This window comes from Aquarana catesbeiana, linkage group LG01 (assembly GCF_042186555.1).
Source record: "Aquarana catesbeiana isolate 2022-GZ linkage group LG01, ASM4218655v1, whole genome shotgun sequence".
Classification (NCBI taxonomy): Eukaryota; Metazoa; Chordata; class Amphibia; order Anura; family Ranidae; genus Aquarana; species Aquarana catesbeiana.
In genome coordinates this window covers 510,804,657-510,821,423 of record NC_133324.1, presented here as the reverse complement: position 1 = coordinate 510,821,423, position 16,767 = coordinate 510,804,657, and the positions used below count along the sequence as shown (strand labels likewise).

Genomic DNA, 16,767 nt, shown 5'->3' with positions numbered 1-16,767 from the left:
GTTTTTGATGCGTTTCAGTACATTTTTCCCCTCTTCTTTTTTTTCTTTCTTCATCTTAAATAAGGACTTGTGTTCCAGTGCATTTTTGTTGAGTTTGAGCATAACTTTTATAGATGTATCAAAATACAATACAGAAATATATGGCATCACTGCCTTTTTAAATTACTGAACTGCACCATGCAGTGGAAATGGAGATATAAGCGTTCAGGTCCTAAATAACTTTATATATATATATATATATATATATATATATATATATATATATATATATATATATATATATATATATATATATATAGCGGGTAAACTAAGTATTGAACACATCACCATTTTTCTAGGTAAATATATTTCTAAAGGTGCTATTAACATCAAATTTTCACCACATGTCAGCAACAATCCATGCAATACAAAGAAACCTAAACAAATACATTAATCTACATGTAATAAAATGGAGTGACACAGGGAAAAAGTATTAAACACATGGAGTTGTAAAAAGGCATGGAAAGCCAAAACGCCAGCTGAAATCTATCGGTAATTCTAAAGTAATCCTGCCCCTTGTCAGTGCAAATTAATATCAGCTGGTTCAATCTCAACTGATGTCCTATAAAAAGTTGTCTCATTACCAAGGTGTCACACAAGAAACATCTCATGATGGGTAAAAGCAAAGAGCTCTCAAGACCTCTGCAACCTTATTGTTGCAAAATATACAGATGGCATTGGTTACAGAAGGGTTTCTAAACTTCTAAATGTTTCAGTGAGCACCGTTGGGGCCATAATCTGGAAGTAGAAAGAACATAATTTCACCATAAACCGGCCACGACTAGGTGCTCCTCGCAAGATTTCTGACAGAGGAGTGAAAAGAATTATCAAGAGTTGTCCAAGAGCCAAGGACCACTTGTAGAGAGCTTCAGAAAGACCTGGAATTAGGTACAATTGGTTCAAAGCAAACAATAAGTAATGCACTCAACTGACATGGCCTATGTGCCGGCTCACCATGCAAGACTCCATTGCCGAAGAAAAAGCACATTGAAGCTTGTTTAAAGTTTGCTGCACAACATTTAGACAAGCCTGTGAAATACTGGAAGAATATAATCTGGTCAGATGAGACCAAAATTTAACTCTTTGGATGCCATAATACACACCATGTTTGGAGGTCAAATGGCACTGCACATCACCCCACAAGCACCCCATACCAACAGTGAAGTTTGGATGTGGGAACATCATGGCGTGGGATGGTTTTTTTCAGCATACTTTACTGGCAAACTTCATATCGTTGAAGGAAGGATGAATGGAAAAATGTACAAAGAATTTCTTGATAAAAATCTGCTGCCATCTACAAGGATGATGAAGATGAAACCAGGGTGGACATTTCAGCAAGACGATCCCAAACACAAAGCCAAGGAAACTCTCAAGTGGTTTCAAAGAAAGAAAATAAAGCTGCTAGAATGGCCCAGTCAATCACCTGACTTGAATCCAAAAGAAAATCTATGGAAAGAACTAAAGATCAGAGTTCATAGAAGAGGCCCATGGAACCTTTAAGATTTGAAGACTGCTTGTGTGGAATAATAGGCCAAAATCACACCTGAGCAATGCATGTAATTAGTTTCTCCATACAGAAGGTGTCTTGAAGCTGTCATTCCCTACAAAGATTTTGTATGACGTATTAAATACATTTCAGTTAGCATGTGCAATACTTTTTCCCTGTGTGATTCAATTTTATTACACGTAACTTCATTTCTGAACTTATTTGTTTTGGTTTCTTTGTATGCATGGGTTCTTACCAACGTGGTTAAAATCTCATGTCAATAGCAACTTTTAGAAATGCGCTATATTGTCAAAAGTATTGAGACACCTTCCTTTTACGTGAACTTTAATGGCATCTTAGTCCGTAGGGTTCAATATTGAGTTGACCCACCCTTTGCAGCTATAACAGCTTCAACTCTTCTAGGATGGCTGTCCATAAGGTTTAGGAGTGTCTATGGCGTCTGGTGTCTATGAAGTGTTTATACCCCAGAAGCGCATTTCTGAGGTAAGGCACTGAGGAGAAGCCCTGGCTCACAGTCTCCGCTCTAATTCATCACAAAGGTGTTCTATTGGGTTGAGGTCAGGACTCTGTGCAGGCCAGTCAAGTTCCTCCACCCCAAACTCGCTCATCCATGTCTTTATGGACCTTGTTTGTGCACTGGTGCCTAGTCATGTTGGAGCAGGAAGGGGCCATCCCCAAACTGTTCCCACAAAGTTGGGAGCATGAAATTGTCCAAAATGTCTTGTTATGCTGACACCTCAAGAGTTATTTTCAATGGAACAAAGGGACCCACTCCCAACCCCTGAAAAACAACCCCACACCATAATCCCCCTCCACCAAACCACTTGGACCAGTGCAAGTCCATAAAGCAAGGTCCAAAAGACATGGATGAGCGAGTTTGGGTGGAGGAACATAACTGGCCTGCCTGTTGAGTCCTGACCTCAACCCGATGGAACACCTTTGGAATGAATTAGAACATAGACTGCGAGCAATGCCTTCTTGTCCAACATCAGTACTTGATCAGTAAATCAGTACAGTTCCCATAGACCCACTCCTAAACCTTGTGGACAGCCTTCCTAGAAGAGTTGAAGCTGTTACAGCTGCAAAGGGTGGGCCAACGCAATATTGAACTCTACGGACTAAGACTGGCATGCCATTAAGGTTCATGTGTGTAAAGGCAGGTGTCCCAATACTTTTGACAATATATTGTATATTTACCTATAAAAATCATGATGTGTTCAATATTTATTTTATCCACTGTGTGTGTGTTTGTATATATGTATATATCTATCTCTATCTCTCTCCACAAAATTGAATACACCCCTCACATTTTTGTAAATATTTTATTATATCTTTTCATGTGACAACACTGAAGAAATGACACTTTGCTACAATGTAAAGTAGTGAGTGTAGAGCTTGTATAACAGTGTAAATTTGCTGTCCCCTCAAAATAACTCAACACACAGCCATTATTGTCTAAACCGCTGGCAAAAAAAGTGAGTACACCCCCAAGTGAAAATGTTCAAATTGGGCCCAATTAGCCATTTTCCCTCCCCAGTGTCATGTGACTTATTAGTGCTACAAGGTCTCAGGTGTGAATGGGGAGCAGGTGTGTTAAATTTAGTGTTATTGCTCTCCCTCTCTCATACTGGTCACTGAAAGTTCAACATGTCACCTCATGGCAAAGAACTCTCTGAGGATTTGAAAAAAAGAATTGTTGCTCTACATAAAGCCCGCAAACAGTTTGCTGAAGACAAGCAGACTAAGGACATGGATTAATGGAACCATGTCCTGTGGTCTGATGAGACCAAGATAAACTTATTTGGTTCATATGTTGTCAAGCGTGTGTGGCGGCAACCATGTTAGGAGTACAAAGTCAAGCAGGGGAGGGCTGGCAGCCTTTGGGCCTGGGGGGCAAGTCCAGTCAAGTGGCCCATTGAACCACCGAATAAGCTCACTATCACCAGTGCCCATCAGCGCAGCCTCACCAGTGCCCATCAATGCAGTCTGTTCCGTGCATGGGGATTAGAGAGGCAAGCAGCCGGATTACACAGAGCGGAGATCTCCCGCGTGGCCACTGTCATACGAAGTCCCGCCTCCTGGACCGGTTCCTATAATGGACGTCATCAGTGTGCTGTCTATCATAGGAGCCAGTCCAGGAGGCGGTACTTCGTATGACAGTGGCCGTCAGGTAAGCGGGAGATCCCCGCTGTGAAATCTGGCGACGCTCCCCCTCCGAGGCACCCCAATGGGCACAGACCCTGGGCGCCCTCCCACTGCCCCAGCTCGCGGTGCACCCGCCCCCGATCAGGGACAAAACCGGGGACAGACTAGGTCCAGAGACAGTGGCCACTGACCTGTGGGTCCTGCTGGCCATGGCCTGTGGGTCCTCCCGGCCATGGCCAGCTCACAGCAGGACCCACAGCATTGAGGGCTATTTTTAGGTTGCTGGGTGGGCACTGGCCTGAGGCAGGGTAAATAGGGTGTATGGGGGGAGGTAGATGGGATGTGGGGTTCAGCTGCGGGTGTCAGGGTCTCTCACCTCAGCGATGGCAGCTGCCTGTGCCAGCTGAGCAGGTCCTTGCATGGCCTCCTCCGATCCTGGGTCAAGTAAACTTGCAGCCCCGAGCCAGTCACGTGGTTTCCAACTCCCTTGCGCGCCTTGCTGCTCAGGGGTGGACTGACAACACCCAGGACCCAGAACAAATAAAGCAAGGGCCCCCTGTCAGACCCATCCTTGGCCCTACCATGACCCACCCCTGGCCCCGCCCCTTCATTTTGCACAAAGTACAACCTTTTTAAAAAGAAAAACACTGTTTAACAACAGAGTCTAATGGGACCTGGAGGGGGGTCTCTCTCTAACAGTGTCCGTTAGAAAGTCTCTGTTAGAGACCCCCCTCCCCCCAAGGACCCATTGGAGACTTCAAAGGAGTATAATGGGACCTGGAGGGGGGCTTCTTTCTAACAGAGTGTACAGTGAACACCTTCATTCACTCTGGTCCTCTTGGGACCCCCCCTCCTTGTGCCATGACTCTCACCCCTGCCCCAACCTCTCACAAAGAAATAAAATTGCCAACATGTACTGTGACATACTGAAGCAGAGCATGATCCCCTCCCTTCGGAGACTGGGCCGCAGGGCAGTATTCCAACATAACGACCCCAAACGCACCTCCAAGACGACCACTGCCTTGCTAAAGAAGTTGAGGGTAAAGGTGATGGACTGGCCAAGCATGTCTCCAGACCTAAACCCTATTGAGCATCTGTGGGGCATCCTCAAATGGAGGGTGGAGGAGTGCAAGTTCTCTAACATCCACCAGCTCCGTGATGTCGTCATGGAGGAGTGGAAGAGGACTCCAGTGGCAACCTGTGAAGCTCTGGTGAACTTCATGCCCAAGAGGGTTAAGGCAGTGTTAGAAAATAATGGGTGCCACACAAAATATTGACACTTTGGGCCCAATTTGGACATTTTCACTTAGGGTTGTACTCACTTTTGTTGCCAGCGGTTTAGACATCAATGGCTGTGTGCTGAGTTATTTTGAGGGGACAGCAAATTTACTCTGTTATACAACTGTACACGCCTTACTTTACATTGTAGCAAAGTGTCATTTCTTCAGTGTTGTCACATGAAAAAAAATTTATAAAATATTTACAAAAATGTGAGGGGAGTACTCTCTTTTGTGAGATACTGTATATAGCACATGAGCTACTAAAGAGGTGTAACCACGTATTAACCCTTACATATAGCAAACTGTTGCGTATAAAAAGGGGGGATTCTTAGTTTGCAAATACTGCTATACATGCTCCAGCCGGCCAACTGTGCCAAAGCAATCCCTCCTAACCCTCCTAAAATAAATTATATATTCTCTCTCAAGCTGTGCAAGGACCCCTAATTTGACTTGGTATCATCCTCTTGCAGTCACTGTGCAGTAGAGCTTAGACTGGGTGGGGAAGAAGCAGCACACTGAGCTAATCAAATGTGCTGCAGCGCTAGAAGCATGCCGAAAGACGTCAAAAGCCGAGGAATTTAAGTGGCTGTAATGGCTGAAGGTTTACCTTATTATCTCTGCATTAAGTAAAAAAAACTTTTATTATCCCCTCTCCCATGCCCCTAAAATACATACTTGAGTATGACATATTTGCTATTAAAAAGAAAAAAAGTTACCATTCACTTTAAGCTCCTCAGTCTGCTTCTTCTTTGTTCACTGTGCTGTCAGAGGTTGTGGGGGGAAGACCTAGTGTTGCCTAACTGCAGGTCTCCTCCTCTGCCTTAAAAGGCTGTGTGGTGAGGCAGAGCTGTCTAAATATCAAGCTATATGGACAGAACTACAAATCCTTTGTCAGGTAAAACAGCTCCCTTATAATAATTTCATCTGTGCGTTTAGATGTTTGGAGTTTATCTTTAGGACGTTAGCTCTTTTCTGGGCTGGTGTTATACGACAGGTATCTGTTTTTTCCTTGTTTGAGTAGGAAGAGGAGCTGGCTGTCCAAGATTTATTAGCATTTTATGGCTATGAAGCATCAGACCCTTTACCAGAAAATGATGTAGAGAGTTGTGAATCTGAAAGTACACAGCCTTTATTCCAGGTAAGAAATCCCTACATACGTATAAAAAATGCACTGCTTTTAATTAGATATAGGATACAATTGCCTTATATTTTTGTTGCACAGGTACAAACATCAGCTGAAACTGAACCAATGTCTCCTTCTTTGGCTTCTGGAGGGTCTGCTGATCTCTCTCCTCGTTTTGCAGATTGTAAGTATATATGAAAGTGGGGTTACTTTTCTCTTTTGTCTTTTTAGGTACACAGATTGATAGTAACCAACCTATGGTTTTACTGCTGCCTACAGGAGAAGTGAACACTAGACACATAGAAAACTAAGGGCTATAACCCCCCCAATCCAGTCCTGTTCACTTTTGCTTAGTGGTCTTAGAAAAATGGTTGATTGTTTTTATTTTTGGTACTTTTTTTTTTGCTATGATTGGAAGATGTTTCTACTATCAACAGCTACTGGTAAATTCAGGCTGGATACTAGCAAAGGGCTCTGCTATTCAGGTCAGGCCAGTATATATGGTGATTCCTTGTGGAGTTATCGAGAAGAACTAAGAACTGAGTTTTCCTGTCCCCTTCTCCAAAAACTTGCTGTCGTGACTAGCAGGCCATAGACCGTGCAAAGGTTCTTCATCTGTTTTGTTTCTGAATGTGTGATATTTGACAGGTCAGTTTTTGAAGACGTTAGGAATTCTCCTTTTACTACTAGCTTGCCTTTATATTTTTATGTAGTTTCTAAGTTGGTCTCCCACATGGGAGAACCCTTCACTTTCAATTCTACAGGCGTACTTTCTGTTGCTCTAGTGGATTGGCACTGTTTAACCAGTTTGCCTCTAGAGCAATATTTACCATCATATCATATTTTCAGGGAAAAATACACTAAACGAATTTTAGTGGAAACCAGCACAAAATAATACTCAGTTTTTTGGTAAGATATAAAAAGTGGTTGCGTCAAACATGTCAAGTCTTAAAATTGCGTGCTGCCATGATATCGTGAAAAGCTATGGTACCTAAAAATCTCCATATGCAACACTTTAAAAGACTTTACAGATCATCAGTCTAGAGTTAATCTTGGACTATTTTCTTATATTTTTTTTTAAGCTTGTTTTTATTTATATAGTTTTCATTTAACTTTATTCTTATCACAAGGGGCTAACAAGCCCCCTATGTGATAGCATTGGGCATGTGACAGGTACTCTTTATAGTTACAATGTCTCCCATGTCCTCCAGTGCAGCTGATCATGCACAGATCATGCTTGATGTTTCCCCAGCTACACAAGCTAGGGAATGACAACTCTGAAACGCTCAGAGTTGAGCACTTCCAACTTCATGAACTGCAGAAGAAATCTGGGAACAGATGTTCCTTGATTTCCTCCCACTCGCCACCCGGAGACTGCAGGGGTTTGTTTTAAACCCATCACTCTCTGGTGGAGGCTGAGGCATGTTATACAATGAAATTGAGATTTACTCCCTCCCTGTGCCACATCTAAAAACACAGTACAGATACACAAAAGTACACACGTACATAAAAATCTAAACACAAAATGAAATTTCAGAGTAGGTAAAAATAAGTAATCTCTCAGCCTGAAGAAAGAAACTGCTCTTTAGCCTGATGCTTTACCATCTAATGCTTCTATATCATCTGCTTGATGGCATCAAACTAGACAGCCTAAAACTCAGGTGAATACTATCTATTAAGATTCTAAGGGCTCTACTTAGAGTCTTAGACACATATTTTGGGTAATGCAAACTTTACGACCCCCCGCTGTACACATTCTGGTATGTCAAAGTACTCTCTCTATTGTTCCTCTGTAAAAATGTAAAAGAACCTGTTTTGAAAGGTTGGCCTTATGTCTTCTCAAGAAGTACAATCATTGCTAAACTTTTCCAACCAAAGCAGATATAGGTGCTGTCCATTATAGATATTCTGTAACTGCTGTTCCCAAGAATCTAAAACTGTGTACTTGTTCCTACTTTACATCAAGTAACCTCAATATAACTTGGTGGCCCTCTTTCTAAAGTCAGTTAGTAAGCCCCTTAGGCAGGCCATACATTATGCAATTTTCTTTCCTTCAACTACGAGTTGAAGGAAAGACAATTGCTCGATTTCCCCATCAACACTGACTACGCTCCCTCCCACTGGGCTATTGTATTCTGACAGGTGGAGGTTTCCCAGCCGTGATCACTGCTGGAGGCTTTAGCTGCCGGCAGTGATTGAACAGAAAAATAACGATGGGCTGGTTGTACTGAAGTTGATTTAGTGTTACCTCTAGTTGAAATGTGAAAATGTTGATGCAACTTAGGCAAGATGGTTCGTAAATCCCTCTATTAAAGTCAGCAATCACAATACAGATGCTGTTTGGTTTACTAACTATTTGTATGCAAATGCATAAAAGGCTGCCCCACCATTTCCATCAGAGTTGGTATGACGTCTGATGGTTTTCATGGAGATTTGGGGAGCTTATATAACTGACACATGGGTGCAGAAGGTAGTATTAAATAGAATTTAACCTCTATTGTCCACCTGGATTCTTCCCTTTGTGCCTCTCTGTGTCCCAGTCATGTCTAACGAACAATCCTTTCAGCCGATCAGCAAATGTTAAATTAGTGGGTCATCCTTCCTATTTTGGAGATAAAGACCTTCAACGCCTTTGTGCGTCCTCAAAAGTTTTTAATGAAATTATTTGGTCAGTTGTCTTCCTTCATCTTGAGAGTTGTTTTTCCATAAGGGATGCATATTTACACATTCCTGTCTTTCAAGGTCATCAGCGATTTCTTCGTCTTGCTGTGGACTGCAATCGCTATCAGTTTGTTGTCCTTCCCTTTGGTCTCAGCCCTAAGCATTTTACCAAGGTCCCTCGCACCAGTTCTTGGACTTCCTCACCTCAGAGGTATTCCAGTTATTGGATGCTGATCTTTTGCTGCAAGAGCAGCCCTCTCTGCCCTTGAACTCCAATATGTCAATCATGCTGTGAACTTAGGAGAACTTAGGATGGATTCTGAACATCAAGAAGTCATCTCTGATTCTGTCACAAAGCTCGGAGCATTGGGCCTCATCCTGGATACCCTTCAAACCAAGGTCTTCCTGCCCCAGGAGAAATTGACAAAGCTACAGAATCAAGTTTGGTAACTAACTTCAGTCCCTGCATCAGTCCTCCATGCAGGTGCTAGGTTTGATAGTATCTACCTTATTGGCCATTCCATTTGCTCAAATCCAATCGAGTCTTGCAACAAAACATTTTCATGGCAAGGGACAAATCCAGTCTGTCTCTGGACAAGGTGATTAGGTTACATCCTTGAACCAAGTTCTCTGTCATGGTAGAGATTCCCCCGTTGTCAGAATACACAGATTAGTGCTGCACCCTATTGCCTGCAGCGTTGATCAAGCGGCTTTTATCCAGTAGGGCGGTTGAACAGGGGTCGATTATTACATTGACTTCTGTTCAACTGTAGTGGCCAGCAAAATTCGATCTATCCCTGCTGAACCGCCCAAATTTCGATCCATGTATGGCCAGCTTAAGAGTAGGCGTTGAGTTCTGCTGCCAGCACAGGGATTTTAGCCCTTTCTGCTGCACTTGGCTTATAAACAAAGGTATATTCAAGGTTGTATAGGTAGCCTGTATGTATTGCAGTAATACATTAAGAGGATTCAGTTGGGTTTTAAAAGATAACTATATTTAGTTGTTTACCGTTGGGCCTAATTTGGGTCTTCCAAACTTGATTTAGTATAATTTCTATCTAGTATTTAAACCATTAGTAGCAGAAGTGAAGTTAAAGTGGTTGTAAACCTCAGACATGAAATATGAACAAAGCATATCCCTCTATAGTGTGCAATTGTCTCAATTAGGCCCCTTTCACACAAGCTTTCCGATCAGGTCAGCCTGTCAGTTTTTCAGGCGGACCTGACGGGGCGCTCCATTCACCTCTATGGAACGGCGGATGTCAGTGGTGACATATCCGCTGACACCCGCTGCTATCCAATCCTGTCTGTGAAATCCAGACGGATGGATACCTTGTTTTCCATCCAAAAAAAGTAAAAAAATATATATAATACAGCGCTAACAGTTTGTTATAATATTCTGTGATAAACAATGACAAAGTCTCTTATAAAGTGCTCAGATGCTCCAAAAGAATTTGAAAAATGCTTGGGTGCTTCATGTACACATGCTGTGCTGTGTGCCACACTCCCCTCTTGTATCCCCACTAACCAGAGAAAATGGACCCTCAGCCTTGCAGTCTGGGGGTCAAACACGTTTAGATCTGGTGTTGTAGGATAGGACTCTGATACTCCTCAATGAGATCTCCAAATGAAGGTCTTGGGGGTAACTAGGATCTCCACCAGGCTCATAGTGAAGTACTGTATAAAATTGGGGTTTATTGCGCAATCATATTTGCCAACTACAAGATTGCTGATAAAACAAGCATATTTTCCATCCTTCTGGAGGATCGGATGAAAATGGACAGGTGGTCCGTTTTCATCCAATCTCCCCGTAGAGGAGAGCAGGACTCATACGTCCATCTCAGCACAGCGAGCAGAGATGGACCTGTCATCTCCCTGCTCAGCGGGGATCAGCGGATCGATCCCCCGCTGAACAAAGCGGAGTCAGTCAGGTGGACCGCCCGTGTGAAAGAGCCCTAAGTTTAATTTCTGTTGTGCACTTTAAACAGATGTAGAGAAGTGCAGATACAGAGGTACGGCTTACATAGAAGGATTTGTTTCATCTCTCTATATCACCTGAGGCCAGTCACTTCACTGGGTATATGTAAGGGTTTACAACTACTTTACAAAACGGAGGAACAGAATGTTATTTGAAAAAGAAAATTTCTGGAGACCTCTGATAATTGATGAAATCTGGCTGTCTGGGTAGAGTTACAACACTTCTTATAGTGTAGGGGGACATAACCCTCATCCCCGCATGCAAGGGTGGCTCCTTTCTTTTGCAGCATCCTATGGAGCCACCCTGAAACGGAAAACTTGAGGCAGTGGTCATGGTACCAACTCAAAAAGAAACAAAGGCAAGGATCAAAAGATAAATGCACGTCATACTCAATTATTAAATCATGTACTGAAAGTGCTTAAAAAACTGGGAGTTTTATTATCACTCTTAGGTCCAGTTCAGGCTACACTCATCAAAATGAGAGTGTTTTGGAACTAGTGGCTGATAACACTAGAAATGACCTTTACATTGTGCAGGCATGGTATGCTGTTGTCACTATTGAAAAGCTGGTGCACAGCAATGATGTGCAGCTAACACTGTAGCTACAGCAGGTAGACAGAAAACAGCTGAAAGAGAAGGAGATGAGCAGCACTGAAAGACAAAAAAGAGTAAATAAGTACAGTTTTTTTTTTTAAAAAAGGTAATTCTATTTTTGTGCCATAGAAAAATATTTGTACTTGGAGTCTCTTGCGGATAATCAAACAAATGTAATGGAGGAACGTGGGTAAGTGACCTGGGGTGTGCCGTGGTCATTATGCCTAAAAGGGGGCATACCCAAGAAGTAATTGACAATAAAGAAGTACAAATGAAGGGAATGGGTGGGTGGGTTAAAGGGAACAGAAACGCCGACAGAAAGGGGACGAAAAGGGGCAGATACTTATAGGTCACGCCTCCTACAAATTCAGCCTTCCAACCTGTACTCGGAGTCTCTTGCGGATAATCAAGCAAATGTAATGGAGGAATGTGGGAAAGTGACCTGGAGTGTGCCGTGGTCAGTATGCCTAAAAGGGGGCAAAAATAAAGTCAGTAGGATGAGCATGAAAAGGAGGTTTATTTGAAACCACTGCACAACAGATTAACCAGCCAAGTGTGCAAATGCATAGGACATCTTGACGTGCAGATCTGTACTATACCTGGAGTAGCATGATGATTCCCACCTACCTAACCTCCTGATAACTGGGACCCCCTGGCGAGAGGCTGCTGAAGCAGCCCCTATACTGAAAAACTACCCGAGTATGACTTAGGGTCCTGCCAAGTATGTCATAACGTTGTTGTGGGACAGTCTAAGCAGTGAATGGCAGTAGGCCACAAAGCCAGAAGGTATTGAATGTTGTAACAGCCAGGCCTAGGGTACCATGCTTGAAAAAACTGCAAGGATACCATTCCGTGTTCGCAAGCCTTCCCTGTGTTGGCGGATAATGATCTGTCGACCAAACCCTACCGCGATAGCCCAGCGAGTATTTAAAACATTGTGAGAAGTGCGGGGACGGGATGGCACAGGCATCTGGGACCCGCTGGAAAACAACGGATAACTACAAACGGGATATAGAGTGTCCACAGCTGTATTCTGTGTACCAATTAACAACCCTATAGTGCAACTGGAATTTGAACTGGAGAGACGGTCAAAAGAGCCTGCGTAAGGAAGGCGTGGTGAGTAATGAACTGGACCTACCTAGATGAAGATCTCAGAGGTAGCCTGGTTGTCCAGGGTGAAACTTGGTGTTGCCTGTCCATAAATGGCCCCACATCTGCGCTGCTGACACTATAGGGTAATCTCAAACAAAGCTGTGCAAAACCATTGGATTAGCCAGACATTCGTCTGGCCATGGTCCTGCTAACCAGTAAGTGGCAAAAAAAATAGCTGCACGCCTTAGGTGGCTGCTGCATCAGTAATGACCTGAGAAGACAACAGCGCAACTGCAGGGATGAACATGGTGATGCCGTTCCAGTTGCTGGAGGAACTCGTCCCAAAAGTGTCAATCGGGAAAAGCCACGCAATCTAGTTTGACCCAAGAATCGGAGCCAGAGGCTAAGGGTATCAGTGCCAACAACCGAGAACCAAAAACCTGCCTCGGGAAATGAACCTCATGGCTAAGTTGCATGTCTAGCAGTGATAACAAAACTTTCCTGGAACAGACTCGGGAGATTGTAACCCAGGGATATGGTCCGATTCTTGCTAACTTGTCCGCAGGCAGGCTTGCCTGCATAGACCGAGTGTCTTAACATGGTCCCCAGGAAAGTGAGTGTAGTAGCCAGGCCTTCAACATTCTTACTTACCAGTGGGATATTGAGTGCAGAAAAAACTGCCATAAACTTCTGCAGATCAGCAGGGGTCTGTCTAGCACTTACTAAGCAAACAACATCCCTGAAGACCCTAAGGCGAAGACTAAATCCGGAAGGAGAGCATGCGGTTAAGCCTGTGGTCCTTGGTCTTGTCACTATGAAGACCTCACCCCAAACATATGATTGTACATTATGAAGTGGGCCGCTAACAGAAGAGAAGCTAAATTCACATCTTACCATTAAGAAACCTTCTTGATATTTGCTGGAATGAACTAAGCCTGAGTAACAGAATGGCGAGCGCCTATGGGCCGGGCATGGATGGCTTTCCAACATCTCGACCTATTTTTTTTTTTTTTGGTGAACAATTCTATACCAACCTGTAACAAACTGACCTGGTTAATGACAAGATATACGTAGTGCAGGACTGACAACGTGTCAGTCCCCTGAATTTACCACAGCCGAGTAACCTGAAGCTTGCCAGGCCAATTAAAACGTAAAACTCAGGCCTCTGAAACCTGAAGACGTGTCAGGTTACTGAAAATGATTAGTGAAATGTTATAACATATGAAAAACCTAACGTAAGCTGTATGAGAATGGAAAAGGAGACCGCACAAGCCGATTTAGAAACGACCATCTCAATCCGTAGGTACCATAACGTTACAGGTAACCTTGCAGTGGGGTGATGCCATAAGACCTAACCGTAAACATATGATCCAGAATCAAATATGAACGCAAACTATACACTGGCGGAGAACCTCTGGGGGAATCTGACATGGTAAAGGACCTGGAGGTCTTAGATGAAAGGCTCAGCAACAGCATGCAATGCCAAGCTGCAGCAAACAGAATATTGGCATACGTTGAAAAGGGGATTAACCCCAGAGATAAACAATAATTCTCCCGTTCTACAAGACTCTGGTCCGGCCGCACCTGGAGGATGCTGTCCAGTCCTGGGCACCAGTCCTCCGGAAGGATGCACTGGAAATGGAGCGAGTACAAAGAAGGGCAACAAAGCTAACAAAGGGTCTGGAGGTTATCAGCTATGAAGAAAGGCTGCGAGCACAAAACTCATACTCTCCGGAGCAGAGAAATGATTTCCATTTACAAATACCGTACTGGAGACCCCACAAAAGGGATAAAACCCTCCGCGGAAGGGAGTTGAATAAGACACGTGGCTGCTCATAAAATTTAAAAGAAAAGAGGTTTACCTTGACTACGTAAGGATTCCTTACTGTGAGAGCGGCAAGGATGTGGAATTCCAAACCACCCCCGGTGGGCTCTGCAAGGAGCATTGATAGTCACAAGAAACTCAGAATCAGATAAGCACCTGAACGACCACAATATACAGGGATCCACAATGTAATACTGACACAAAAAAAAAAAATGCATACATAGATTCGACCCGATGGACCCGTGTCCTCTCTCACCCTCACCCACCGTGCAACTATGTAACCAGAATAATGACACAAAGTACCCATATCTCGCTTAACATGGAAATGTTGTTTTTTTTTTTTCTCCCCATGGAGACTGTACTGGAAATGGAGCAAGTATAGGCAAATGATGAAGGGCACGAAATGCAGGACTAAGCGCAAGGAAATCTCACGGTTCATTGTGTATAACACATTTTCCTACAGTAAAACATATTTATCACTATGACTAAGAAAAATTAGGAGGGGAGGATGAATGTAATAACCACGTGGAGTTTAGGAGGCTAGAGACCCCCACCGCGTGGAGTTTAGGAGGCTAGAGACCCCCACCGCGTGGAGTTTAGGAGGCTAGAGACCCCCGGGGGAAACAGATCAAGCTCCTGGTTTTCAGGAGGGAGGAGGCCTGCCACGTGGAGCTCAGGAGGGGGGAGGCACGCCACGTGGAGCTCAGGAGGGAGGAGACCCTACCCACACATACCTATGGCTGTAACATAGTTAAGGCATCTCTGTATTTTCCCCATAGGTATATGACTAGTCAGTGGTGATTGGCAGACCTAATCACTTGATTACAATATGCAGCTCTGAGTATCCCCAGTCCAGCCTGCTCCGACCCCTGTCTCCTGACACTGTAGACCCCCAGCCCTGCAGGTAATAGCAGAGCCAGCCAGAGTGCAGCCTGTTAGCATAGTCTAGTTGTGAGTGACTAAACAGCTCCTGGGGAACCGCATACATGTATCAGTGACACACGCAGTGGCAGCTTCTGTGCTGGGGGAGTGACTATTGATTGAAACGAGAGGCCGGATTTCACCGCCATGGCTCCACAATTTCCAGCCTGTCTGCTGGGGAAAGACGTAATACAGAGTAACAGCAGCATAACCTGACTGTCCTACAGTGCTAGAGCAAAGCTGCCCCTTCCCCAGAAGTTGCTGACACGTGTGGAGCACAGTGCGACTCAGCGAGCATTCACTGCTATCGGTACATGATGAGTTTAGAGAAACTAACGTCATGTTCAGCTGCCGCCGCCAGAGGAGGTGAGGTGCTCTTGTCCGCCATCTCCCAGCGGAGCTCTCCTGCCAGGCGATGCCCAGGACAAGTTGAGTAGCCCCCCTACCCCGCACGTAGACACCCCCCCCCCCCCACGAAACCTGAAACCCGCATGTGAGAGCGGGGAGAAACGGAGCCACCGCACGTCTTCCCTGTCAAGACGAAAACCCGGAAGTGATGTCAGCTCGCACCGGAAATAACGGGAACAGAAACGCAGACAGAAAGAGGAGGAAAAGGGGCAGATACTTATAGGGCACGCCGCCTCCTACACATTGAGGCTGGCCTGTGGCCAGCCTTCTCATATGTCATTCAGTTTGGGTTTAGTTCTACTTTTAGTGTCTGTTCATAGATTGTAATCTTTAATTTTACTTCATGATTGCTTAATGGAGAACTTTAGCCACAACTTTTTTGGCTATACTTATAGATCACAGTTTTGCACTCCTATGACCAGTTTGCAGCCAACAGCAGTCTAAAGCTGTCACAGAGCCGGCGAGAGCCTAAGTCAGCCTCCCCATCCCCTTCACAGCCCAGCGCTCCAGTGAGCGCTGGAGGAGGAGAGCAGTAAGACGGTCACTGGCAGTCACCAGCTCTCTGCAGGCTGAAGACTGAGAACTGAGCGATCAGTGGTCTTTGGTCGCTCAGTTCTTGGTCTTAGAGGTGGCAGGGGACAGATGCAGCTGTGATCATTGTTGGAGCCGTCTAGGTGAGTATGACTTTTTTTTTTTTTTTTGAAGCCATACTTCACTTTTAATTAAATTCTTAAAGTGTTACTAAACCCAGGACCCTGCATTTACTATATCTGCACACAACATGGAAATGCAATTTTAGTAAATATAAACTCCTAACACCTTTTCTCATCAGCAGTATATAGCAGTCTTGTGTCTTCTATCAGTGCCTGGTTAAAGCTTGTAGGAGGAGTTTTCATACTGCACTGGCTGTCCTACCAGGTTGGAGGACCCCTGACTCTGTCTGGACAGTGCTGATCACATGCACTCTCCTAAAGAAAAAAAAAACTCTCTAGCAATACACACCAAACTGAGCATGTGCAGCCTGACTCCACTAACTCTGTTTTATCACATGTTTTGGGGGCAATGCAAGAAGGGGAGGATCTGTGCATACAGGATCATACAACCTTTTTACACATTGCAGAGGTTTAACCCCTTTGGTTCCACAGTGAATATAACAAGCAGGCTTTACTGCATATACAAACTGATTTTACTGTT

At 44.2% G+C, this 16,767-nt stretch overlaps 1 protein-coding gene across 4 annotated transcripts in view; it reads left to right on the top strand.

Moving 5' to 3' along the window:
- The window catches only part of MIER2 (MIER family member 2), a 118,423-nt gene that overhangs the window by 2,356 nt on the left and 99,300 nt on the right, over nucleotides 1-16,767 (top strand). For all 4 annotated transcript variants that reach the window (XM_073593995.1, XM_073593986.1, XM_073594004.1 and 1 more), the window contains exons 3-4: nucleotides 5,993-6,109; nucleotides 6,194-6,278. In XM_073593995.1, the coding sequence (XP_073450096.1) occupies nucleotides 6,221-6,278 (58 nt within the window). In that variant the 5' untranslated portion in view covers nucleotides 5,993-6,109; nucleotides 6,194-6,220. The remainder of the gene's footprint in view (nucleotides 1-5,992; nucleotides 6,110-6,193; nucleotides 6,279-16,767) is intronic.